Source organism: Struthio camelus, chromosome 3, assembly GCF_040807025.1.
Source record: "Struthio camelus isolate bStrCam1 chromosome 3, bStrCam1.hap1, whole genome shotgun sequence".
NCBI classification, from domain to species: Eukaryota; Metazoa; Chordata; class Aves; order Struthioniformes; family Struthionidae; genus Struthio; species Struthio camelus.
In genome coordinates, this window is record NC_090944.1 from 64569460 (window position 1) to 64596163 (window position 26704).

A 26704-nucleotide genomic window follows, 5' to 3' on the forward strand; every position below is an offset into this window, starting at 1 on the left:
AAACTCAACTGGTCTTTGCAAACATCATTTTGTTTCAACACTGACAAAAAGAAAATAAAGTTTTTTCTTATTTTACTATTTTCACTTCTTTTTCTCTTAAAAAGTTATGCAGCTAATTCTGTGCATTTTTTCCCCTTTCAGAACACCAAACCAGTATAATGGTTGGTGGAATATATATATTCCTCTAAATATACTTCCAGGAGTCCATGCAAATAAAAAGAGCTCTGTGGGAATCTCTGGGTAGAAACAATCCCCAAGGGCTAAACTTCAGGGCTTTCCTTTCTCACCAACTAAGCCTACATAGCCTGGTGTTCCTGCAGGAAACCCTGCCCCTGAAGACAGGGATAGGGACTCATATGCTCTGTGCCAGGGCCAAGCCAGGCTCCTGCACCAATGCCAGCCAGCCAATGCCCCCCAGATATATAGCAGTGGAAAAAAACACCTGATAGAGAGCTCCAGAATGGTTCATAAAATTATTAGAGGTGATATCACATCCCCTGTCGATATATGACATCACATGCATTTTTATTCCAAAATAGCTAAAAATGCTTTTTTATTCCAAAATAGCTAATTTATGCCAATTCCTCATGGGAACTAACTTGCCCAAACTGCTGGTACGAATAGCCTGGGCGCTGGTCAGAGCAGCTGTGAGCAGGAATAACTCCAGTGGATGGCCCAAACAGCAGGAAATTCATTCTTTCCAAATAAATCCATCCCATTAGAATATTTTTCCCAGATTTTTGTGCAAAATTTAAGTTAAAGAATTATTTTTAACGTATTCAGCTTGCTAATAGCTATTCTAAACCTCCCCACTTACCAATATAATTGCTCTAGGCACCATGACTTGTAAAACTAATCTTTATTTTTCTTTTGTAATCATTCTGTGGTGGTTTGTTTAAAACATTAGGAGTTCTAAGTGAAGCTTGGGTCTACTAGCATGTGAACTGTAATTGCCTCAGGCATTTATTTTCAAATCACTTTAATAAGCAGAGTTCTTATCCGTTTGTCTCTGGAAGCGTATACATTTGTTTTCAGCTCTGCATACTTCTGAAGAACAACAAAAGTCAGCATCATAATGGGGATTATTAGCAAGCTTGCAACAATACTTTTTGGCTGCAGACCATCTGTGCGATACAGTGTTTGCTGGTTTTCTGTGTTTCAGTATTCTCCACCTTTACTAAATCTGCACGTTCCAAACAACTTTGAAAATAGTTTTGGTCTGACACTAACATCCTACGCCTTTAAAACACAGACAATCTTCATTATCATGACCTTCCATGTGATCCTACACAAGGCCAGTCCTTATTTTCATTCTTTTCACAACGCACATAGTGAATTGTTTCACTCTGGAATGTGTCTGCAGCTAGCAAGCATATTTTACTTAAATATATGTAGCATGATTTGCAACTCAAATGCATGCTCTGAAACAGATTTGTTACATTTACAGAAAACCCAAATCCCTGCTACCTGGATATGGTTGAACTGCTGTGCTGTAGGCTAAGATTTTCAACTCATGTTTCACTCTCTTCTGAAAATAGACTGTTTTGCTTTCTTTATTTGCTCGATGAATTGCAGTGTATTCCTTTGTTTCAACATTCCAATATATAAATTTCTTGTCTACAGTCAGGCTGCCAACTTTCATATCTGTGGGAAAACATTGTATATTTAAGTTTCAGAATAAACCCTGAACAGACAATTCTAAAAGAAAGGATGTATGCTTGTATTCACTGCAAGTCAGTGTGGGTGAGTAGCTCAACCATATCATGTCTTCAGAGACCTCCTCTGGAAAGAATATTTTCTGGTACGTCTCCCAAAGCTGCAACGTTTTGCTATATGGGTTTACAAATGTGGATTTGAGGGCTTTTCATTATCTTTAATTATGAGAACTGCAATTCAATTAATGAACACCACAAATCGCATAACACAAGAAGGAAAGTCATCCATAGAAACTTTCATAATTTTTCCAAGATGAAAAAGGCAAAGCTCTGCCATTTCACAGGAACAATTACAGTAGCTCCTTTGGTAAAAGCTTTACCCAGCACTCTTCTAGGACAGAGCTGAAAGCTGAGCAATGAAGACCAGGGATTATAAGACAGCCAGCACAGATGAACTGCCGTGTAATACTCTACCAGCAAGAAGTGCCCTCCCCACATCTAATAGTGAAGTTTGCAATGCCACTTTCAAGCATAACCTAGTATTGTATGTTCTTACAGAGATAAGTTGTAATAGGCATATCTAATGTTACACTACTGTGTAACAACGTGCTAATACTATAAAGTGATATCTATTGACAAGTAGCCTTTGACGCTGTAGCACCTCCATTTGACTGACACGCTACTAAAATACCATATGTGTCAACAAATATCCCCATACTGCTCTTTCCTCTGCTTTAGTATCAAGCGGGTACAAAACTGGAAACACAGAACACAAATGTTTTCATCTGCCTTGCCTGTAGAGGAGTCATTTTAATAGAGAAAGTATGTCATAAATGCTATTTTACTGACATGAACATTATTTAAAGGAACAGAGACAGCAATCATGAACTATTTGGAAACATAACAAAGCTGTTTGACCTTGAAAACTTGGTATTCTGATAATTCTCCAGCAGTGGCAACCATCCAGATCTGAGGCCCATATTTCATCTCTTCCTTTGATAAAGAGGAGCTGAGGTTTCTCGGAGTCAGACACATCGATACTCATGGGTCTTCCTAGCTCTGCTTCTGTCACATTACAACTGCAGTAGTTCCTCATCTGATCTTCTTCTGATATATGTCCCAATATGTGGTGCACGGTGTCATTCATAATATCATAATAAAACATCTGGCAGCCATAATCAAGGACTTCCATCCAGTACAGACGACTATCAGAAGATCACAATAACTGATTATTCTGGATAAAAAGGTTACTATAAAAAATTGTTACCTGGTACTGACGTCCATTTGCATCACTTAAATAGGGATAGCTTAGCAGTATTTAAGTACCATTTGAAGTTTTTACTCGAGAACAGATGTCTTTTTTTAAAGTCATTTATACTGCTAGTTCAGCTTGGTTATATAAGTAGAACTATACCCAGAACACTCTATCACTTATCAAAGGCAAAATACTTATTAATTGTAGAAAGCACTTTCTGGCCCTTGGAAGCTGATGATTTCATAAAAATCATGTTTTAAATATGTTTAAAAAAAGGTATTAGTAATATATGTCTTACCTTAAGAATGGATAGACGAACAGAGATGATACAGTTGAATTCCTGTTACCCAGCTCTATGTTCAATGCTTTTAGAGATTTTGTCTTGAGCTCAAGATCAATAACAAATATTTGAGTTTCATTCCTTGATGTTTTCAGGGCAACAAAGAGATGTCTTGCAACCCAGTCAATTGTGATGGCTGTTATATTGTGAAGAAATGCATCTCTGAAAAACTTTAGAAGAAAAATAAACTATTATTAAAATGTCTTGGAAGCAGAATTTTTGCAATATCTTGCCAAAAATATTCCTCCTGATAGAGATGGTATTTTCCAGGAAGAAGAAAAGAAGGAAGAAAGAAGAAAAGAAAAAATCCTTGTCACCAAAATCATATATTTTTAAGAGGAAAACTTTTCCCATTGTATGTTCTGGCCTGTTCTAATAGCTATTGGTAAAAAAAAAAATCGGGGTGTAAATTTTATTAAATTTATTGTTATTGTCCTGCTTGAAAGATAAATTATGCAGTCATTGCTTTTTTTATATTAACATCTCATACCAACTGACCATCATTAAGAAAACTGCATCTTTCCAGTTCTGTTTTCCACAGTGCATTTTGCGATTAAAAGTGTTTTTTAATCACATTTATTTTTTTCCTGTTTTAAATATATAATTTTCATTTATTTGAAACATAATTAGCTCCAAAACAATGACAATAATAGCCACACATTTTTATCGATTTCTTCAAGCAAAGGAATGAACAAAAGAGTACCTGAAACCGTGAAGTACTCTGTAAGTTCAGAAGAAAAAGAGAATCTTCTAGGATATAGTACACTGTGTCATCATTAGCAGTATAGCAGATGTCCTTTACATTTTTCTTTGCCAAAAGCTCCCATATGGTACGATTATTGTCTATGTCAGTAAGAATCAACTTGTTGGCAGAAATGGTCATAAGAATTGGAACAGGAAAAAGATCTGGAAGGAAAATGGCACAACGGAATTGACAGTAAATGCTCTAGACATTAGCAGTCATTCATAATAAAAGCAAGTACAAGATAAAAATAAACGCTATCCCTACACAGATGGTGTTTGATAATATGTCATAGCAAATAGTTGTATGGATAAGGTAAGCTTGATGTTGTCTTCTTGACATGATATGTAGACTCCCAAGAATTTTTTCCGTAGCATTGTGGTTGTTTACATAACAAATTTAAGCCTAGTAAAAATAGATTTGCTTTCTTACTTACCTTTCACAGCCCAATTAGGAATAGTCTAGTAGTCCGCAGATTAAAGACCAAAAACTGCTGTTCCAGCCTACCCTGCGATTGCCTACAAAAATTAATCTAGCACAGTTATGAGAAAAGGCTCAAAATTCACAAAGTTTAAGGAAATTATAAGAAATGTGTTCATCACTTCCTGTGGAAAGTTGCAACTATTTCCTCTGCAGAGCCTACCACAGGGTGAAACAAACGTCCCTCAGAGTAGGAACCTATTTATTCCTGCAAATTCCTGTACCACTGAGTTCACCAGCTACTACACACGAAGCGTAAGATGGCATCTGAGTGGTCCATACCTGATGAATTCCTCTCTACTATATCAGACAAAGGTCCTGGACCTGCAGAGGTGAAAGCTCTCACCTGTGGATAGATACGACAGGAGACTGTTAAATATGTTAAGCAGTAACGCTCATAAAGGACTGCATTCAGAGAGCCTTTGGAGGCGATACTTACTGACGCAAACACAACCAACTTACTGACGCAAACACAACCAGATCCCCAACTGCCCAAGTGTAAAAGCTAAGAACATACATGACTGAAGGCTATGTTGGTTGCAGGCTGTTTGGAGCAGCGGACCATGGCTATGAGAAGGGTTTCTAGAAGTGGCCCGGAGAATGACAATTCATGCTGCATCTACCAGTTAAGAGCCCAAAGGAAGCCAGATGGTCTCTCTCCGTCCCCAGGCTGGAGGAATTCCCACTGCTGGGTGATGCTCAGGCCTAGGATGTTCTCCTTCATCAATGGCTGGCCTGCCACACGCTCTCACGTTTTTGCCTCAGTGTCTTTTGAGCACACGTTCTGTATTTCAAATTTTTCATCGTGATGGAAACATGGCTTCTTGCCAAATTGTAAGAGGGAAGTTTCGTATTACAGACTTCACACAAATCTCTGCATTTCTCCAGCAGTGGAACTTCTCTTGATCTGTGCCTGCTTTACTGGCCTACGACCCTCCACTAGCTCTACAGGATCCGTGTTTAACCTGCAGCTATTAGCAGGGGCTTTGGAAGACCTCTAGGAAAGCTTCCTTTTAGCCAGGCCAAACCTGCATAATACTGCAATATTATTTTCCACCTTACATAGTGGGCAATACAATATACAGAAAGGTTATGCCAGGTACCCAAGGGTGAGTTGGTGAGTCAAGAGAGGAAACGCAAGTTCTTGCCCCAAGCCCAATACCATCTCCTAGACACACACTTCAAGCTGTACTGATAACATCTAAGACCTAGATAAGCTCAGCACTTTTTCATACCTGAAACCTCACTGTGAGCCTGGGAAGCACATCCTCGAGTGAAAAGAGCATCAGGTTGGGTTCGACATCGCTCATGTTCCATGCTGGGAAAGTGGCAATAGTGCCGCTCTGATGCAATAGCTGATAGTAAATCCTGAACTGCATTAATACTCCATTTTCCCTTTCAGGCCTATCCCACCTGAACTCCACTCGGACTTTCTCATTGCCTTCATGTCCATTATTATGCAACACATATATTCTAGGGTTTAGAGGTGCTGAAGGAACTGTATTAAAAAACAAACACAGATTTAAGTACTTCTGTTAAACAACACACCTTACTTCCTGATTAACTCTTTCAGTTTTGAGCCTGAGCTCTGAACCTTAATGCCGACAGAGAGCGAGCAATGAGGTGCAAGTTATAGAAGAGTATCTAAAACTTGGCGGTGACCCCTTTCTGTTTTGTATCTTCACATAGGTATCTGATTTTAATTCACTTAATAAAAAAAAGATATATGACCAGATAGACTCAAATGCACTCATGCGCACTCAGATTGGCACATGTCTGTTTAGCCAAGCCTTGTAGATAACAACGGAGCTGCAAGAATTCTTACAGTGTAGAACAAACTCTGTCCCTCCTCCTTGCTAGCTCAAAACCTGCTGCTTTCTCAGTGCTCCTGTCATTCAGGACTATATCTTAGCTAATTTAATTTTCAACTTTATGTGGGCAAAAGTATACACTGAAGTAAAATATGTTTAGCGTTTATTAAAATCCTAAAAAGAGCTTCAAATACTACATGCAGCCTTTGATGGTCTTTGTAATAGATCTCAACTTCTCTTTCTTCTTCATAGTTATAGGTACGCGGGGATATTGTCAAGTGCTTTCTGCTCCAAATTCTGTTACTGCAACTGTGTTCATCTACATGTGCAACAGATAATTGCCAACAATATTTAAGACCGTGTCATTGCAACTCCACTGACAGCTGACTAGCCCTGAAAGTGGCTCATTCCTCTGAAGACAGGGTTTTACTTGTTGACATGACCTAGTCTCAGTACCCGTTGAAGGCTAAGAATGGGATTTGAAATACTGGTACCTCCTTCAGGGGCTCGAAGGAATACAGATGTTGTTGGTCCCTTGCCCCAGTACGTGTACGGAGTGACAGTAAAATCGAAGAGAACAAACGGTTCCAACCAATCAACTCTGTAGGCTGGCACTGTCAGATTATGGGGATGGAGGCACCGTTCACTCTCCAAAGACTGCAAGTGAAACAAAATAAAACAAACCAAAGCAAAACTTTTTTTTTCTCTCAGAAAGACCTTGAGTTTTCCAAAATTCCCCTCACCAACACTGGTTAATTAAATCAAGGCAGAGCTTCTCTTGCTGTGATTGCTGTTTCAGTAACTACTGTGGCACTGTAACAACATACAGCAATCTGCTAGCAATCTGCCCTTTGAGTTGAAAGTACAGCTTGTCAAACGTGTTAAAATTAAGTGTGGATGAAGGCTAGAATTCACTTTCAGGCAAAGGTTGTCCCACTGGCAGCTCAGAGGATGCTTCCAGCTCTGAGTTACTGCGAAGGCTTTCTCACACGCCTTCAGGCGCTGGGAGCTCCTCGCCTGGCGTTTCACACCCTAGCAGCTAAGCCGCGGCTACTGCAAAGCCTATGCTCCTCCAGCATTGGCCTCAGTGGTGGAGAAACAGGACAGCTTGCTTTATATTTACAGTTCAGTGTGGTTGCTTGGCTGGTTCCTAAATGCTTGAGAAGAAAGAAACTATATTTCTGTTCCAAAATAGATACAACAACTAGATGCAGTAATACGTGTAGATAATATGGAAGAAGCACATAAATACCCTGTCTTGTAGAACTTTTGATTCCACGCAGTAGAAGACAATTCCCCATTCCACATTTGTGGAGGCACTCCAAAATATGTGAAAACTTGAAGAATTCCCTTTAATCCTAAAGGAAGACTCCAGCACTGAATCTGGAATCACCTTTGGTATAAAGGAAAAATTTCCTGTCCATAAAGAGACAGAAAAAATAGCAATAATTTAAAGAATAAAGGTGAAAGATAGAGTTTTCAGATCTGATTATTAAAACATTAGGGTACTATGGAAAATCTGGTAAGTTGTTGTTAAATAGAAACAATGGCCTATGAATAACAACACTAGGTATTATCTTTAGCCATACTTATCAGCTTTTATAATTGCATTTATCCAGCTATAGTCTCATACATTTATTAATAAATTCCTATTGTTCATATCTTTTGTCAAATGACTTTTAAGAACTTTAAGAATGAAGCATTACAGACTGATAATGAATACCTTTATTGAAGGGGTTAGATAAAGAAATTAATGTACCTGGCAAAGGTTTGAGTGAGCGATGAACAAGGGTAAAGGCTGCAAACTCCGTCGGTTGTGAAAAGGGAATGCTAATGCTCTGATTGACTTCTTGTGTTGTAATGAACTGAAGACTATTAATCCAGAACAGCCGTCCACTGTAGTATTCCAGTGCACTCTGAGATATTTCTGAAGTACTCCATGCTGCAAATTCTGTGATTATGGCATTACTGCAACTGTGAAAACATGTATGACATTAACAAACTGAAAATACACTGCGTAAAGAGAACAGGATTTATGCAATGTTTGACACATGAATGTGCTTTTCTTCCTCATTCAAATTCTTAATACTGATGGAGGAGGAAGGAAAATAAATCAAAAGGCTTTCTTTAAGTTCTCTGTAGCAGAACACTTTTCGGAATGATACATTGCAGGAGCAGCAAAAAAAAACCCTTTACTCCTTTGGTTTCGTTAGAAGATCATTGTAAAATGGCAAAGTGTCCAAAAATCTAAAGAAAGTATTCTGAGGAATGCATGTAGAAAACTGAGTATTTTGAAAAATCAGTTCCCCTCCTCTCAGCAATTCCAGGGAAACAATTGAGTCTATTTCACAGTGTGAGATTAAGTCTACTTCATTAAAGCACGTCCCCAGATGAATTTGACCCTGCTAGTTTTCCTGCTAACCTTCCATCATCTATAAAACTCTATTACCATTTTCCTCTGCCAGTATCACTGGTGATTTGATCTGTCTTGTTACCTTTACGTCAAATCTTAAAGGCTTTCTTTGATCCCAATTTATCTTCTCGGTAAGAGATTAAATATATTGTAAGAGGCATCATTTTACCACCTTAGAAATGTCGTTCAGCTTAGACACGTGCTATTCAAAGCAAATTTGGAAAAGCTTTGACACACCATCAGGTCCATTAGGATGGATTACTTCTAATCTCTCTGTTCTGCCATGCCAGAGATGATTTATAGCCGGCAATTGGTCCACAATAGAGCTGCATGTTCTAGCTAAAACTAGTCAACATATTTTGATTCTTTAAATGTTTGCTATTGACCAGGGTAAGCCTCAGATCAATTAGAAAAACCAGCTGATTCCACATGAAACAGGTTTGCAGCATTATGAACACACACACATAAACATAATTGATTTCAAGAGGTTTAATCTGATGTTTGTAGAAAAAGGGCTACTATTCATACAAAAGGGAGCAAAAATACAGTTTAATGAGCTACTCACCAGCCTTGTAAAATAGTTTTTGTATGATGGGTTTGGCACATACGGAAAAGAATATCATTTGTTCTCGTGGTCTTATCACTTATACTTGAGTTGACCCATACACACACACATACACAAACACACACACAGCTTGTCTCATTTTTTCAACTTTTGTCTTTCACGAATAGGGGAGCCATTTCATGCTTAGGAAGATCAAGAGGAAAGCCCACTGAGTACTGATTGCTCAGGGGAGAAAGTGCTGTCAATTCAAGTCCCATGCTCCATGCAAGATGAACAAGTTATAGCTCTTGAAAAGTGTGAGATGTTGCAAATGCCAATAGAAAATAGAAAATAAATGGTGATTATTTCTCAAAATTAAATATAACAAGTGATGAGCATGACCTCAGTTCACTCAAGCATCCTATTCGCTGTATGTTTTTCATACTGTAAAACCATGGTAACAACCACCTCATAACTTATAGTTTACTAACAACTAGGTGTTAGATCTTCTTTTTGCCTATTGTTCAATTAGCAACTACAGCGTGCTCAGCATTTGATAAAAATCTGTTTTTTGGAGACACAATCACAAAAACTAGAAAGTATAGACTTTCTTACCGGTGCTACACCTTTACTTACCCTTCTTTGCAAAGAGAAACTTTATATAGGTTTATGCATAGACTGTCTTGCACAAGCCAGTAAAGAAAACCATAGGTGAGATCCAGAGTTAGACCAACCACCTAAAAAAAAAAGGCAATCTGAACACTTCTGAGAAACCCTTAGGCATGGATGTTCTCCAGACAACATTATGAATACCTCTTTATTGGCAAAAATAACATTACTGCCATAAATATTTAGTCTAATAGAAAGAGAGGCAACGCTAGAAAATAATCAGGTCCTTGGTGGACACCTATTTATAGCAGCTGATGATTTTCTAGATAGCATTTTATGAGCATCTGTTATAGTGTTCATCCCTAAAGCATCTGATGCCTTCAGATATGATGCGAATAGTGTATCAAGTGGCTAGTGAAACTTCCCATCAAAATTTCCAGAACACCTCTGGTATTTTAATATTCTTTGTCTGAAACAGATGGTTGATGTACAGTCTGAAAGTCAGGATCACTTTTTGAAAGAAATATTTCAGATCTTTTGTCTTTTTTTCCAAGGTTTGATTTTATGCATAGAATATTTAATGTGGTGCATTATTTATAGAAAATATATGATAATTTGTTGGTAAAATATTCAATTTAAACATAAAATTCAAATGTTCACATTTTAGTAAAATATTTGTTATTAAATAAGAGTCAGAGGAAAAACAATCTTCCTGCTCATTGCACCAATATTTCATTTTCAGTTAGACTAGCTGTGGAATTTTTTGTTGATTTTTTAAGAGGATCTAATATTCAAAATAGAGCTTTCTTGCTTTTGCAATAAACAATGGATTCAATACCATATGCAAAAATAATAGAAATCAAACATCTAATAATCTGTTTGGTCAGTGACAAAAAATTTGCATTCACAAATTAGACTGCTAAATATTATTTTCAGTAGATGTCATGTCATCAGCTCAGCTTACAAGCTGTTATGGGCCTTTCTGAAAATGTTTTCCTGCAGCTCTCAAACTTTGCATTCTCACATTCTCATCCAAAAAATAGGTGCAGCTATTCTTTTATAAGGTTAAATTTCCATTATGAATGCAAAGGGATCTCCTTTTTTTTTTAAACTCTTCATTAATAAACTGCAGAAGATGTTAACAGGAAAGCAAATGCCATATAACTTACTTGTCTGTTGGTCCTTATGTAATTACATTATTGGTATATTTCTGCTGATGTTATGTGTTAGGAAATCAAGGTTAGAATGATTTCCCCTGTAGGTTTTCTTGTTAAAAAATATCTCACAGTACGTATGTGCCTGAGTGCATGTTCAGCACATGTTTAGCCAAGCATGCACTATTTTATCTCGTTTACCTAGCCTCCCTCCCACCTTCATCACCGTGTTATGTCTTCCTAAATCTACCTTGACTTTTTTTTTTTTTTAAGGTGTTTGGGTCTTCTTTCCTTCTTTCTTTCTGCAACTATTATATTTTCCCACAGATAAGCCCATTCTCCTCATTTCCACACCTATATCCCTATCAACAAAAGGCAAAGAAATGCACTATTCGTATTCAGGGGTTAGGCAGTAATGTAACACCTCCCTTCTCTTATGCTTCAAAAATAGTCAGACTTCTTCCATTTCGTGACAGGTATTAGTCTCTGGACATGATATATAGTTGGGATCATGCAGTGTAACTCCACATCATAAGATGCCACATAAATTTAGCTACTTGAAATACCCCTTGACTAGCAATAATAAGAGGCAACACTTAAAGGGTTCTGGCCCCACTTGCATGCAGTACACTTATACAGAGCTCCTCTATAAATTACTTTTCTCTCAGGCAGATTGTGCACTGTAAACTACTTATTTAAGTGCTTGGGACACTCTGGGCCAAATTCTACACTGGAATATGTCAAAGTAGCTCTACCAAAATCAATCAAACTATGCCAACATGTACCAGCTAAGCTGTACAATTGATTGCAAAATGAAATAATTGTCATAAAAGGACATAGTTCCTTTTAAAGCTCTGCCTTCATATTTGTTTAGGAAATCCATCGTTTCTATAGTAGGAATCTTGTATTCACGTTACTCAAATTTCAAGCTGAAAGGAGGTGCAGCTATACACTGCTGTAGATCCTGTGCTGACCACTGAACGGCTATTCTTTATCAGAAAAGCATTTAGTAAATTCCAGCACCGATCCAGTTTTGTAGGAAGCATTCTCTAACCTTTGATAACAGCAATTAACTATTACATCTATGTCTTAATATTGAGGTAAGAGATACTCTTTTCAGGATAAAGGACCCCATTGTGCAAGGGATATGCATATTTTTACTTCCACAAATATGAACTCATTATTATTATTTATTTAAATGGGCTAGTAACAACCAGCTCAATAGTTTCATCATTAAAGTGTATTCTACTGTCTTGTTCTGATGGGTTTGCTTTGGATTTTATTTTAATGAATAAACACCTGTCAGCTATAACTGGTCACTTCTTGATCTAGACATTTTTACTTGGCTTTTTTCCTGTATGCATCACAGCAGGAGGCTGAGTTCAGGGAAGTCAGTGCATAGATTAGGGGCAGCATGGAAGCAGAAGAGATGTTTGTTTGTAGGAGGTGTGAATAAATGGATGGTTGAAGGCTGGTATCACTGACATAGAGGAAGGTGCAGAAAAAAAAATGACAGCAGCAGACAAGCAGCCTTCTTGCTGCCAAGGGCCTTGAAGCAGAGGATAAGAAATTTGAGGTTAGCTTGAGGTAATTCAGAGAAATAGGCAATAAAGTCAAAAGAGAAGGGCAAGGAAGGTGGCTTTAGCAGCTTAGGTTGAACTGCCAATTGTCAGCTCTTACAAGAGAGTCACCTAGAAGATATATGATAAACATAAGCGTGCTGTGGGGCTGGGAAAGTGTACATCTTCCCATGAAGGTGCTCCACACCGGCCATTGAGGAAAGGTGTGAGGCTAGTACTGGAAAAAACAGTAACCCTTTGCAGCACAGACATTATTCTTTATATATGAAAAAGGGTTTTCAGCTCTTCTGTATTTATGTTTACAAGCACAGCAAGGGCCACACCGGAGCCAGCTTCCCCTTTTCTCACCAAACCCTCTCACAGAACGAACGTAACAGAGACCTGTGAAACCGGCTGACCTTTCCGAATGCTAATTGCCTGTCAGAGACTTAACCAGGCCAGGCTTTTTTTGGAGAAACATCAGCATCTTTTCATCTAGGCAAAGAAGACTGAAATGTTCTGGGGAATGACACAAGGCTAACCAAGAGATATAAATCTCTAAAGTTCAGAGAGGATTTTTACTAAAGAATATGTATTTAGGTAAAGTGGGAGCACAATTTATAGGACAGATGGAACAAAAGAAAAAAGGTTGATTTAGCAAGAGCTGTGTTTTAAAGAAATCTTTTGCAGTAATAATATGTCTGAGGGTTTTTTTTGTGTGTGTTTGTATTTTTAACCCTTCTCTGGCAGTCAGGTTGTGCATCATTCAAATTCTTGGGACAGAGGAAGAAACTCCATAGAGGTTTGAGGAGGGGAACATTCAGCTTTTCTTTGAGTCCATAGAGTAAAAGCACTGCAGTAGGTGGGATGGCCCTCAGTCCGACCTGCTTTGCTACGTTTGGGGCTCTGATCACACCAACCCCCTCTGTCCTGTGGACCCATTGCAGCAGTAAGGGGTTTTCTTGCCCAGGAATTGCGTCGTCCACCTCCTTTCTCCCAAACACACACGTAGGGCGAAGGAAGGAAGCACAGCAACTGTAGCTGCTGAGACCCTGGCAGGTCTTTACATGGGGGGAGCTCAGTCCCTCACCTCCCTGGCTGCGTAGGTTTGACAGGACGGTCAGAGAGGGGTGAATGGAGAAGTGTCTTGGCCCAAAAATGGCCATGTTAGGACCTGCGAGCTGGGCAATGGCACAGAGAAGGCAGGATGCTGTGGAGCACTGAACTCTGGCCCTTCTTTTCTGTAACAACTTGATGGGAAAGTCAGAATTGACATCTAGAGCTAGGCCCTTTGGGAAAAGTAAGTTCGGTCACTGAGGGAAATGATGTTCAGCTAGTTGCTCATGGCAAGTATGCTTCTCATGTGGGAGGGAGTAGTCTTACAACTACCAAAACATCCTTAATATCACTTTTTGTTGCAAGCGTTTGATTTCAACGTTAAAGGCCAAAGTTTCCATACAGCTATTACATGCAAGGCATGTTATTCTTCTGGTTGTAAAAATGTGATTTTGACAACTACAAACACTGACTGTATCCTAGAGACCTAATCACTAAACACCCTTTCAAAAAAAAAAAAAAAAACAGTCACCTGTTTACCAGAAAACTGTAGCTGTTCTTGTAACATAAGATAATGCTCTCCATTCAGTCTTGCACTCTCCACTGAGTACATTGTGGCCCAGTAAAGATAACCATTTACTGAATCCACTACTAGGTCCTTCACGAGGAACACAACATGAGCCACAACATCCATATGGCCTCCCAGCAGTGATTTTCTGTATATCTAGGGACGAAAGAATTGCTTTTAATATCACACCTAAATTATCAGTCGTGATTTTTTGTATACACATAAGTACTTTTCCACAGTCGTTAACCTCGAACCTATACAAGCCTTAGGCTTTCAAAACCTAAGCCTTTGCATTTAAAGTGTAAGATGAGGAATAAGGCAAAATTATTAGTTTATGTTTGCCAGAAAGTAACAAAAGAAAAAACTCAAATTTCTTTTCCCCTTATCTTTCCCAGTTTTGGCAGCCTTCTGTCTGACTAAGTTTCTCACCCACTTCGTATTCACTATTCACAAGTGTAAATGAGGGTGCAAGGCAGTGTGAAATCTGGCCTTCTAGCTCCAGTTTTTAAAACAGCTTCTGACTTTGCACTTACAAGAAATGAAAGGCATAATTTGACAGCACTGCATAAATTAGCACTGCAATTTTGAAGTCAAATACCTTTTAAATAATTCACATGTCAATATTCCTGATATGAGAGCACACAAAGTGCAATTGTTTTTTACCAGCAGGTATTTGCAAAATATCACTTTACAGAGGCCAGTCTTGAAAATCCCCGTGTAAACAAGTCATATTAAATTTGCTACATATATAAGGATTAAAATAAAGTCCATCTGCTTCTTAGCAGAGAGCAACTTGGCAGTCTCCATTTTCACTATCTTCACTTAGTTTTACAATATTGAATTCTACAAAACTATTGACATAACATTTGAATTGCCTGTTTTGCACCTGGATTTCAGCATCCTGCATAAGTGAATATTAATGAACATTTTACTCCAAACTTTTGCATAACTGTGGAAAACCGCACAAGGGAAGAAAGGCCTCCTTGTTGTGTATTACTGTAGCAAAGGCCCAAACGCATCTCAGGTTGCAAGAAGTAAGGATTATCTGCACAAATACTGTTTTACAGCCTTTTTTATAACATTCATTTTTTCAGAACTGCAACTCTACCTACCGTATTTGCTTTGCCAGCCCAATACAAGCATTGACCCAACCAGTCAAAGGCCAACAGTCTTGCATTTCTGATGTCAGATACATAATTATTCTCAGTGGTACCCTCTCTCCTGTTCAATGATGAGGTCAGAACTTCCCCCATGGAATTGCTCCAATATAGAGTATCATTATACCAGTCAAGGTCTTGAAGAAGGAAGGGAAGATATTAAGCATTTCATAAATACACTAATTAAAAAAAATAAAGGAAGAATAAAAAGGAACCAGACACTTCACAGTTTTTAAAAATCAGTATAAGCAAACACTAAGACTCAGTTAACATAAAAATAAATACTTTCCTATAGGAACCACACACTTGCATATATATAGCTCCAATGATTATAAACATATTACATATACATTGAGATTCTGAAGGCGCAACTGTTCAGCCCAGAGAGCTGAATTCAGGTCTGCTGTGGTGAAATCAGTAGGATTAATTCGATCCATAAGTAGAAGAAAGAGGATGGACACAAAGTCTTGACTCAGTGAAGCTGCTGCACTGCACACTCAAGCCTGGACAGCTGTGATGAAAGCTTTCATCTTTCAATCCTGTTGATTAAATTTACGGAGTTCTGATAAGTGCAGACAAATTGGTAGCCGCAGCACCCAGCTTGGTTAGTATTTACCTGAAACATTTCTTATATCAGGATAGAGGAATTCTCCTGGCCCATAGCTATCCAACTGCTGCTTCCAGAGCCCTTCAGCCCCCACTGCCAATATATACGGTTCTTCTTCGGCTGATAAACACATAAAACAGCAATCATGCATTCCAAGAAACAGTTAATTTGTAATGTTTATATTCTAATAACTGGGGTGTCTGTTTCTGGAAAGTTACGGAAACACAGTTTAAACTGTCCTTGCCTTACGGAGTAATGGAGGAAGAACAAAGGCATGAAAGTATAACAACTTGAAAAACTGAGACATTTAAGATAGGTTTAGACCCAGAATCTTAAGGTGATTTGAAACCTTATTAGATGCCTGAACACCACTGTTGGACCTTGCCTTACCCAAGTCATGCAAAAGTCATCCCAGATCTCAAGTGCCGGTCCAGTGCCTTAAGTTGAAAACTCTTCTCCCCTCAGACATATGTTATTATGGGTAAACTAGGTTTCAGAAAACATTCCAAAGATGTATAATCTCACATATTGTGCACACATCCATTTCCCCCATTGTCTATACTAAAAGCAAGGGTTCTCAGCTATTTCCTTTAGTGTGCCTACACTACCTTGAACACTGTAATTAACCCCCAAGACACTGCTCAAACCAAAGACAGCTATTCTTGTCACTTTATCATAGAAAGTGCTTTGCAGAGCACAGGAAAGCATAAAGCTTCTCCTGTACATGTTTACTTGACACTATATCAAATAATGCATTTGTTATTATAGTCATATTAGAAAAATTGATATTAATATTAATAATACATAATATCAGTATATACTGTACTAACTATATACTAACATTAGTATATAGTATTATAAATGACATACTATTACTATATACTATTAGCATACAGTATTATATAATAAGATTAGTATATAATAAAATACCAATATTGTAGTTGAGAATCCTACTACTTTAACTAAATGCTAGCTTACTTAGCCGACATTCTTTGAAGTTTCTAAGCAATCCTTCTTGAGTCACTCATTTTGCAGTCTTTGCCCAAAGCCTGGGCATCTCACCAGGTAGAAAGCTATACTGACTCATTTTTCATTTCTCCTGGGTGAAGAAGCAACTCTCACCTTTTTCTAAAGTCATGCCTCTAAACAGCTCTGACCATGGCCCTTCGCCAGCAGGAGACACAGCTCTGATTCCCACTTCATATGCTGTGAAGCTGGCCAGCCCCTCCAGTGTAAACCTGGTGTCACTAATGTTTGAAATAACCCGTTCCTCTTCAGAGGGGCACCGAGAGGATACTTTCAGGTTGTAGGTCCAGTTCTGCCAAGCGGAAGGACCTGTGAGATGCAAACAAAGACATTATTACAGACTGGATGACTATAGCAGAAGACACATAATCTTTGAGAAAACTAAGTTAGAGACTTATTGCAAAAAACACCAGTATCAGAGAAATTAGGAAAGAGATAAATTAAAAATTTACATTTACCCAGGGAACTAGAAAGAGCAGTGGCCCTTTCCCCTATGAAGATAAACCAATTCGAAAGAGCCAAAATTTTCCCCAACCCCAACCTGGTGTCACTGTTTAAACACATATGCAGAGAGGATAGAGGCCATAGTACATTCACTGATCAAAAGCCACTATGTTACCGGCATGCACTTTCTGTGTGATATCAGCAACTAACCATACTGTCACCCTATACCATACTTGATAGAGCCTTGCTTAAAATCCCTTGCAAGTAATAAATGAGTTAATTTACTAACATAAACTTTTATTAGCTTAGTCAAGCAATTCAGTTATTTTATTGGCAAATCTTGGTTTACAATTTTCACATTCAGGTAATTCCACATGTTCCAGCAGGACAGGCTATTGAAGTCCCACAGCCAAGAGAGTCATCAGGAAAAGGAAAATCAGGAAGTTATTCCTGTAGAAAGCAAAGGGCTGGACTTTCAGGAAGAAGCAGTCAAACTTACTGGTCCCAATAGTGAGTTCAGGTGGTTCCCAGCTGATCGTAGCTTGGTCTGATCCAAATAGCACCATGACAAGCCGAGGAGGAGTTGGTAAAGGAAAAGGTTGAGTTGATGCCCCGTAAAAAAGCAAGTTGCCAAAGCCAAAGTACTCTGGATATGCCAAACTGCAATCCACTACATACTCATTGAAGCTAGAGCTCCCTACTGGAGACAGCTCCTCATGGAAGACTGCCCTGCCATCTGTGACAGTAAATGTGTTATCTTCATAAACAAAGCTCTCTATGTTGTTAAGTGGCACATGTGATCGCAATGTGTGAAACTCTGAACCATCGAGAAAACCCGACACAAAAGCCTGTTCTGTTTTGTTGAAGAAAATAAGTCTCTTAGTCTGGAAGTTGATCTTGAAGTCTCTCAAAGCACGAGATTTCACAACTGGTAAAGCTGCGGAGGCAGCCTCAGGAAAGAGCGGAAGATTTGCCCTGTATATGCCATCCTCCAGGAGACAGAAAATATACCTGGTCATGGAGCAAAAAAGATCCACATAACTGCAGCACAAGAACTGTGTAGATGAATCACAAATATTTTAACAGCTCATAGACATGCCCGTCTTTATACAGACAATAGCAAAATGCTTTTACTTTTATTGCTTTTCACCTCAGGGCATCTGGCTGGCGGATTATTTGAGAATATTCTTCCATAATACCTCAAGTGTTAGGTGCAGACATTTAAAATGCAAAGAGCTTTATACTCATAAAGCACTAAATGTCTAAAACATCAAATTTCTGCACTGCAAATTCTTTATCTCCTCTGATAGCACCCGTGGGAGAAAAAATGCAGAAGACGATACTGTATGGTGCCACTCTTGTTCTGACTGTAGTTTGTTATTTGTTGCCATTGTACTTTTGTTTTGGTAAGGGAAGGGTTTGAAACAAGAAAGGGATTGTTAATGAAGAAAATTAGAGACAAGCTTTATAGCACCTCTGACACAAAGTTCTCAAAGGAGGACACTTACCCATTATAGGGATCAGCTATAACCTTCCTAGGGGACGAAACTGAAAGAGGAGTGATGTCTTCAGCTGCCGTGCAGTTCTCCAACTGGCAGACGTGTATCTAGGGAATCAGAAGAGAAACTGGTGATGCATTCATAGGGTGTTTGTGAAAGTGCAAACAACCTGGTCTGAGATCCCTCCAGGGGTGTGAAGCTGGAAACGAAACACCTCTCGCAATCTGAGGTCCTTCCAGGTTCCTGTGTTGTCAGTCACCCAAGTACAACACCTGCTCAGTGTGGCAAGTATGACGGCACCCATGAGAACTTACGTCAAAAGAGCTGTCAGTCACTCTCCTCTCAACCTCCTGTCTCTAAGCTGGGGGGAAAAGCCCGATTTTGGAGTGCAGGCAAACTATGCTTTGAAAAGAATCTGATAGGGAAGGCATAAGAGGGAAGGAAGCCCTCTCCTGATCCTGGCAGCGGTACTTCAGGACTTTTCTAACCTATAACGGCTTCAGAAAGCTCTGCCGTCAGTCTGCTAGTCTACAGCTGTATTTGCATAGTTTTCTCACTACCTCTCTTCTTGCTACTGTATGTTCCCTGAGCAGTAAGTGAAAGGTCAGACGTGGCAAGAGGCTTGTGGAAGAAAAGAAAAAAAATTCTCCCACTGCCCATTTCTTGTCAACTTGTGCGCGTTAGAGGAGTGAGAAGGGCATGCAAAATCTGGCCACTAACATAATTGAAGTTTTGTGAGTTTTCAAGTTTATCAAGTGCAGGGTTGCCATCTATATTTTTACTTCAGGTTGAAACAGCTCTAACCTGAGCTGTCATCACCGGAATGAAATTCTTTCCTTCTTGAACACCTTCTTTTCCATTTATGAAGAGTATTATAATCACCAACTAGTTATCACACCACCTTTCTGAGGCACGGTAGGAACTGAACAGGCTAGATGGAAAGCAGAGCAACAGAAACAGTGTCATTCATTTTGGGTGTGACCAGGATGTGAAGTCGGTCTCAAAAGCAATGCAGCTGAAACCAATGCAGCTTTTTCTTTCCTGAGAAGAAAAGTAAGACAAAGAGCCAGAGTTCTGTATAGCCTGCTTACTTTAAATATGATCTGATATTTGAGCTTATTCCTCTATTTTAAATCTCTGAAATATGTGAATATTATTAAACTAAAGAATGTATTTCTATAATTATATTTTATGCATGTGTAACTATACATAAATCAGAATTTCTCATGCAGAACAAATCACAGTAATGACTCATATGAAATAATAAGTTAAGTCACAGAGCCCTACCTTTTCATTCATGACAAAGTATATCCTCTGGTAAAGCCAATCTACCGAGATTGATGTAACATTCCCCCAGCCAGTATAAAAGAGCGTTAGGTCAGACACATCGGACATATTTGCAGCGCCTTTCATCCAGATGGAATTCCCCTCAGAAAAGTAGACCATTTGCTGATAAACATTCACAGAAATTCCTAAAAATAGAAATATATGTGCACACACATAATGTGAGAAATACATTTCAATTTTTCAGTTACTTTTGCCTTAAAATGAGGTACTTTGCAATCTGCAATCCAACATCGTTGGAAAATAGTTAACTGTTTATCTCCTCCATTTCTAGTCTTCATTCAAATAATAAGGAAACTTTCCTGTATGTTATGCAAGTGACATTACCGTAGACAATTGCTTTTCAGAAAGGTAATCGGAAACAGGATAAGTAAGAAGCAGACCAGCTGACACTGATTCCCCTTCCCCAGGGCAAAGAGATGCAATTTGCATCTCCTCACAGAGCACCATTCGCTCTGATTCAAGCTAGACATTATCTGTACGGCCACATTACTATAAAAGGGTATTTAGTCTGAGGCACCATTCATTCTGCTGGCGTCTTTGCGGCTCTGTGAACTATGGTAGATGAACTCTGATTTCCATATTGTCTCCAAGGACTAAATACAGCAACAGGGCAGATAAGAGGCATTAGGGTCATGGCGTCATGGCCAACTTCAGAAAACATGATTGTTTGGCGATTTAGACTACTAAATGCCTAGTTACAAAACTCTTTGCCCCAGACCAACTAACACACCAGCATGTTTTTTGGTCAGTATCCTTTGACACTTCAAATAATTTAATTATTTAGTTTGAACTAGTTTCCTTCCTCACATTTATGTTGAGAGAAAACACTCATTAACAATAGGGAAACATCTAGTTGGGCTTCATCTTGTCTCAGTTTAGACACCTACTGTGTAGAAGTCCACCTCTGAACTAGCTGCCCAGATTCAGTGAAGAAGAGGTTGCACTTCAGGGAAACTACCCATCCCCTCACAATGTCTGTCACGTCAAACACGTTAAATCAAGTCCTGAAAGTTCCTGTGTCTCCCCACTGGATATAACAGGAAGCTAGATACTCTTTCAGCCTAGGTGAGATGTATTCTGTCCTCGGTGAATATAGAAGTCTAAGTTATACTTAAGAGAGAATGAGAGAGATTAATCTGATTTACCTGTAATCTTGTGATGTATAATATTGTTCTGCAGGCACTGGGCTGCTTCCAAGAAAGACTCCATGTATCTCTTCCTTAAGGACTGGTTTCTGGATAGGAAGAGCCATTTTGCTTTTTCCTTAACTAACAAAAGGAGAAAGTCATAATTAAGGTAGACAATTGAAGCAGAATCTTGCTAACTTAGATATGTCATTAATATCTGTGCATGTACGCCTGTGCACCTGTTCTTACACTGGCAACGACTGACTAAAACTAACTCTCTAAGTCTGGAAAGCAGATTGAGTTATTCACCATTATTGTGCCTTCAGGCTGTTCACACAGGGTGAAAATGCACCACATGAATTTTAAACCAGTATTTCCTGTAACACGAGCGAATCCCTAGTGAAGGAGGAAAAGCTGCCTTTCACCAGAGCAAACAAGACCCTACAGACTCCCAAGAAAACAGAAGCACTAAGACATCTATATCACCCCAAAATCCAATGGAAATGGGATATTTAGCCCTCACAAGCCTCTTTAAAAATCCCAGTCAAACTATAATATTATCCCACATAGATGAGCAAGAGCAAAGCAAGTATGTTGAACTCATGTATTTCATCATGCTAACTGGCAGTTGTTTGAAGGAACAAGTAATCCAATATTCAAGAAATCTTCATAAGTAAAGGCTGATAATAGGACAGTATTGTTATCATCTTCTTTAGAGTAAATAAACTTTAATAAGAAATAATATTTTTAAATAAATTTAAGGGTTTTAAAGGTCAGGAAGGAGAGTTACGGATGCATAACCTGACTTCTTGCTTATACAGGCCCAACTATCTTACTTAAAAACTTCTGCAGCCGATTCATATCTTCTATCTGAGCTACGCATAGCTCTAGAAAAGATAGCTGGCCTTGCTTCCATATTTCAAATCCCTGAAAGTCTACCACAACCCCTCCTAAACTGCTTCATAAACTAATTAACTCATTTTAAACACTGGTGCATTATTTCAGGTCTGAATTTCGCTAATTTCAGTTTCTAAATAAACCTCCACATTTGTCTTTTTCCTCTAGTATAAACCACTGTGTGTTATGAGACAAAATTTCCTTACATGGATGCCAGGAGACTGATCGAATGCTGTCTCAATCCTTTCCTGGATAATCTAAACAGTCTGAGCTGCATATATTCTCATGGGATGCACATACTGCAAGTCATTTTAATAATGATCTCATCAGAGCAGAGTACAAGAAATTAATATTACTTCCTTATTTCTTTTCCGGGAACATTCCTTACAGATTCTTTTCCCGACTCAGGTCTCAAATCTAGGTGACTCAGTATCTGATGCAGTAAAAACATTTCTGAATGTGATACAGGCAGGAAGGCTTGCTCCCGATTACATTGACATAGAAAGAAAGTATATACCAGTGGAACTCAGAGGAATGAATTGAAGTTTTAGGTGGCAACTAAGAAAGGCTTGTGTTTCCCTCCTACCACCACCACCAGAACGTGTTTGTTGGAGGGAGAGGTTTTTTTTTGCTTTTTAGCTTTAATTAATTGGCTAATAAATGGCTTGAGTGAATGAGCGCAGTCAGATATACCAGTCCAGACACTTCACAAATGGCACAAATGCTTACGGCTCCAGCTCAGCCAGTCCCAGAGTAAATCGCTACAGAGCGCCCAGATGAGCACATATTAGTGTGTTAGCTATTTTAGGTTAATTACAAAACAATTTAAGTCACATTTTTAAAAGCATTAATGTAGATATGGACTTAATTTCTCCAATCAACAGAGAAGACTGGTGATTCAGAGACAGAGTTCAAGTGTTTGCTAGAATTTGGCTAACAGTTTCCAGGTGTTTGACAACTGATTTCTTCATGGGGGTAGCAGTCCTTTGCTTTCTTTTCTAAAGATACATTTTGGTAACATCAATTTCATTCTCACTTACACTCTATCTTAATACATACCTTTCTCTGACAAATAATTAACATTTCAGCAATTCTTTGAGTGGTACTTATGGTATATCTATCTTTTTATCATTAATAAGGATACATAGTAAAAATAAATGCAATAATGAAAGAGCATCAAAGAAAACTGATATGATTTCACATGTTTGGCATAAGAGAAATTAGGACTTTTTGACAAGAGAGTCTTATATGAAATTTTTAATATTATTGGAAGATATGCATTTGCTTGCCAACAGTTAAAGTCTCATCTCAAAAACGAAAGTGTGACCTCTCAGTCACTCCCTCAGACCACTGAGGTGTTTTTCACCTGTAATGCAATTCAAGCTGAATTTGTCTGGATCTACCAGAATCTCAAATTATTACCGTGACGTGTATTCCAGTAACGCCTACAGCCAAAGAACAGGGCTCTCCCTGATGTACTATCAGCTCCTCAGTGTATGACTCCTTGTCCTGACTGTTTACAGTCTAAATATCACTCTCTTCTTCTGGGTACACTGCAACCCAGTGAATGTGACTTTGCCTCTAGGAACAGACAGCAATAAGGACTCTGTTAGTCTTGTACCTTTGGATTCTGGAGTTGTGATATTGGCTTCTGCAGGTGGTCCAGCACCAACCTCATTCACTGCTACAATGCTGAACCTACAGGAAATCAAAAAGCAGTTTTTGGTTTGGGATTATCTTTTGAACTATTGCCTAAAAAACATTTTATCAAGCAGGGCAACTGTTACAGAAGTGCTCTCCATATTCCTGCTTTTGGAAAATATGTACTTAAACAAAATATCTGGGAAACTTGCAATAAAAATGTAACCAACTAGAACCTGAATTCCCCAGCTTTAAAAGGTGGAGCAACAGCAAGTTCTGGTAAACAAAGATGCCAGATGGAATTGCAGATTCAGAAGGGCAACTCAGTTTCATTTCAAAGAAAGGTGTGCATTTGCAAAGAAAGGCAAGCAGAATGCAGCCGTTTGTGTTCAATAAAAATGACAGAAATTTTCCAGATGCTTAAAGGATGAGAGAGGGTCGCTCTGTCATTCCCTGAATCCACTGAAAACATAAAAAAGGCTTCAGCAAAGAAAATCCAGCCCCTCTACCCTGTGTCAAATTATTTTTCCTTCCTCCCCATTTTAATTATTCCAGATGAGATGGCTGTTTATGTGCAAGTAACTCCATTATCTGAATGAAGATACCCTTGTTTTTGGCAACGTAAGTAGGGAGAGAATTTTGCCCTCGAGAAGTGGTATTTGGTCATATCCTGTACTGTCCAGGCAGGAGGTGCTACAGACACGCTTGGTCATGTTCGTTACTTCTTTTTGTACCTGTAAGTGTTGTTTGGAAAGGTGGAGTAGAACTGAAAGCTATGCCCTCTTGAGGCTCTCAACAGTTCATGATTTTCGCTGGTCAGGAGCAAGTTATATCCAACAATCAATCCATTGGGAAAACGTGGTGGAGACCAACTAACTTCAACAGTGTTAGGACTCGAACTCTGAATATCTTTAATGACAGGAGGTGTAGCAGGAGCTGTAAAAGACAGAAGTAACTGTATCAGGAATGGCATTTAAGACATTAATTTTTTTCCATTCTTTAAATTTGTGCCTGTTAATTTATACTGATAAATATGATCAGGGATGGTATTAATTCATGTTACATAAGCTGTTGAGAAGTAAGACATTAGGACCAGCACTGTTTCCAGATGATCATGCAAAATGGGTAGACTCCTTGCACATTGCAGAAGGTAAATAATTCCCACTTTGGGTCTATACTCCCAAATGCATATCTTACTCTGCTACATGTGAGAGAGGGCACAACAAGAGTAGTCTGCCCTGTGATTCATTATCCTCTAGATTGAGTGCAGTCTTCAATGCTGCATCCTTATCATATTGTCACTGAAGCTTATTTGGCACCTGTAGAATGACCTTGCTACAAAAAGAAAGAAAGAGACAGACCTAGCCTTATGGGATGGCTCTTGATTTCTCACATAGCTGGGATGCCTGCTACAGTATACAAGGGATCCTGCTGGGAGCCAAATCTTCAGCCTCCATAGACCTTTCCTTATATTGTATTCTCTGGTCAAATAGGTTTGTCACAGTCCATAAGGTACAAACCCTGAAGTTTTGTTCATTCCTGCAACCTCCAGTCCTGAGGGTTTGTTGTTTTAATTTATTTTCCTAAACAGCAGATGCAAGATGAAAATGAAAAAAGTATGTATTTCCTTTAGGGATATGGAACAAAGCTGTAGTAATTATTTCAATGTTAAGCTCAGTGAAGCTGGAAAACAAAACAATTTGAAACCATCTATATTCTCCAGCTTTTCTAAGGGATTACGTTCACTATGCCATGGAAAGCAAACTGAAAAGTTATGACATCTTCCCCAGTGCCTTATTCAAGAGCACATCTAGTTCTTAAAATGAAACTGTGCACGTATCGTCAATAGAAAGGAACTTATATCTTGAAAACTGCTTCTGTGCAGCATTCCTGATAGGGAGCCATTTCTTATCTCTGTTGCGGTAAGAATATTACCATCTTTTTCCCCCATCTCATCATGATGTCTTATTTAAGGAGCATTGTTTATAAGTCATTTTTATTTCACACAGTGGAGTGCTGGAAGTTTACTATCTTTCTGTTGTAAATCTACATATTTTAAAGTATGAACATATTAACTGACATGTCATAATCAACATTTCAGCAACAGTTAACTTCTAGGTGAATTTGGGAAAATGTGTGTGTATTCCACTCAAAGAGTTCATGCATATAATTTATGCATATAGTATACAATGTGCTCTCACAATTTTGACCAGGTACTTTTCTGGGCGTATTTTTTAAACTAAAAGCAGGAAACAGTCCTAAATCTTTTAGTTCAAATAGAAGAACCTGTAATATTTTAGTTCAATCTTCTGCAGCTACCCAGCAGACAACATACATATGCTTCTGAAGATTAAGCATCAGTGTTTTCTATTAAACGAGCAACAAGGAAACCTAAATGTTTCTGACGTGATCCTGAAAGGTGTTATTAATAGTGCAATTCATTACCTCCAAAAGCATGTGTTCGGTAACTGGGACTCGATGAAGAATGGAGCTGCAGCTGAGATGTGATGATCCAAACCACTCGAAACACATACTCTGTGAAGGCTTGAAGATCTTTGACTGCATATGAAGTTTCAGATACCACCTAAACCAATGCATACACACAATCATTTTCTTCCTTCCTCCATTCTGGAGTTGTTGTGTAGGGTGTTATCAGTCTAAATAGGTCTGATGCAACAACAAACGTACTCAGGGATATTAAAGCTCAGCATCCTATATTTCAATAAGAAAAAGTTCTGGGAGGTATTTTCACCGAAAACATTGATTTTTCTTC

The 26704-nt window shown here is 38.6% G+C and overlaps 1 protein-coding gene across 5 annotated transcripts in view; it reads right to left on the minus strand.

The window, feature by feature from the left end:
* The window catches only part of ROS1 (ROS proto-oncogene 1, receptor tyrosine kinase), a 76156-nt gene that overhangs the window by 39936 nt on the left and 9516 nt on the right, over positions 1–26704 (minus strand). For 4 of the 5 annotated variants that reach the window (XM_009681712.2, XM_068938124.1, XM_068938125.1 and 1 more), the window contains exons 7-27: positions 26377–26515; positions 24666–24867; positions 23912–23988; positions 21412–21534; positions 20207–20391; positions 18929–19026; positions 17920–18431; positions 17073–17285; positions 15960–16070; positions 15299–15480; positions 14151–14342; positions 9877–9977; positions 8043–8257; positions 7536–7699; positions 6778–6940; positions 5708–5970; positions 4755–4818; positions 3954–4156; positions 3209–3420; positions 2574–2860; positions 1468–1644 (exon numbers count right to left, since the gene is read on the minus strand). In XM_009681712.2, the coding sequence (XP_009680007.2) occupies positions 1468–1644; positions 2574–2860; positions 3209–3420; positions 3954–4156; positions 4755–4818; positions 5708–5970; positions 6778–6940; positions 7536–7699; positions 8043–8257; positions 9877–9977; positions 14151–14342; positions 15299–15480; positions 15960–16070; positions 17073–17285; positions 17920–18431; positions 18929–19026; positions 20207–20391; positions 21412–21534; positions 23912–23988; positions 24666–24867; positions 26377–26515 (3883 nt within the window). Of the gene's footprint in view, positions 1–1467; positions 1645–2573; positions 2861–3208; positions 3421–3953; positions 4157–4754; positions 4819–5707; positions 5971–6777; positions 6941–7535; positions 7700–8042; positions 8258–9876; positions 9978–14150; positions 14343–15298; positions 15481–15959; positions 16071–17072; positions 17286–17919; positions 18432–18928; positions 19027–19723; positions 19851–20206; positions 20392–21411; positions 21535–23911; positions 23989–24665; positions 24868–26376; positions 26516–26704 lie in introns of those variants that run through there. The other variant, XM_068938126.1, reaches the window with a different exon arrangement.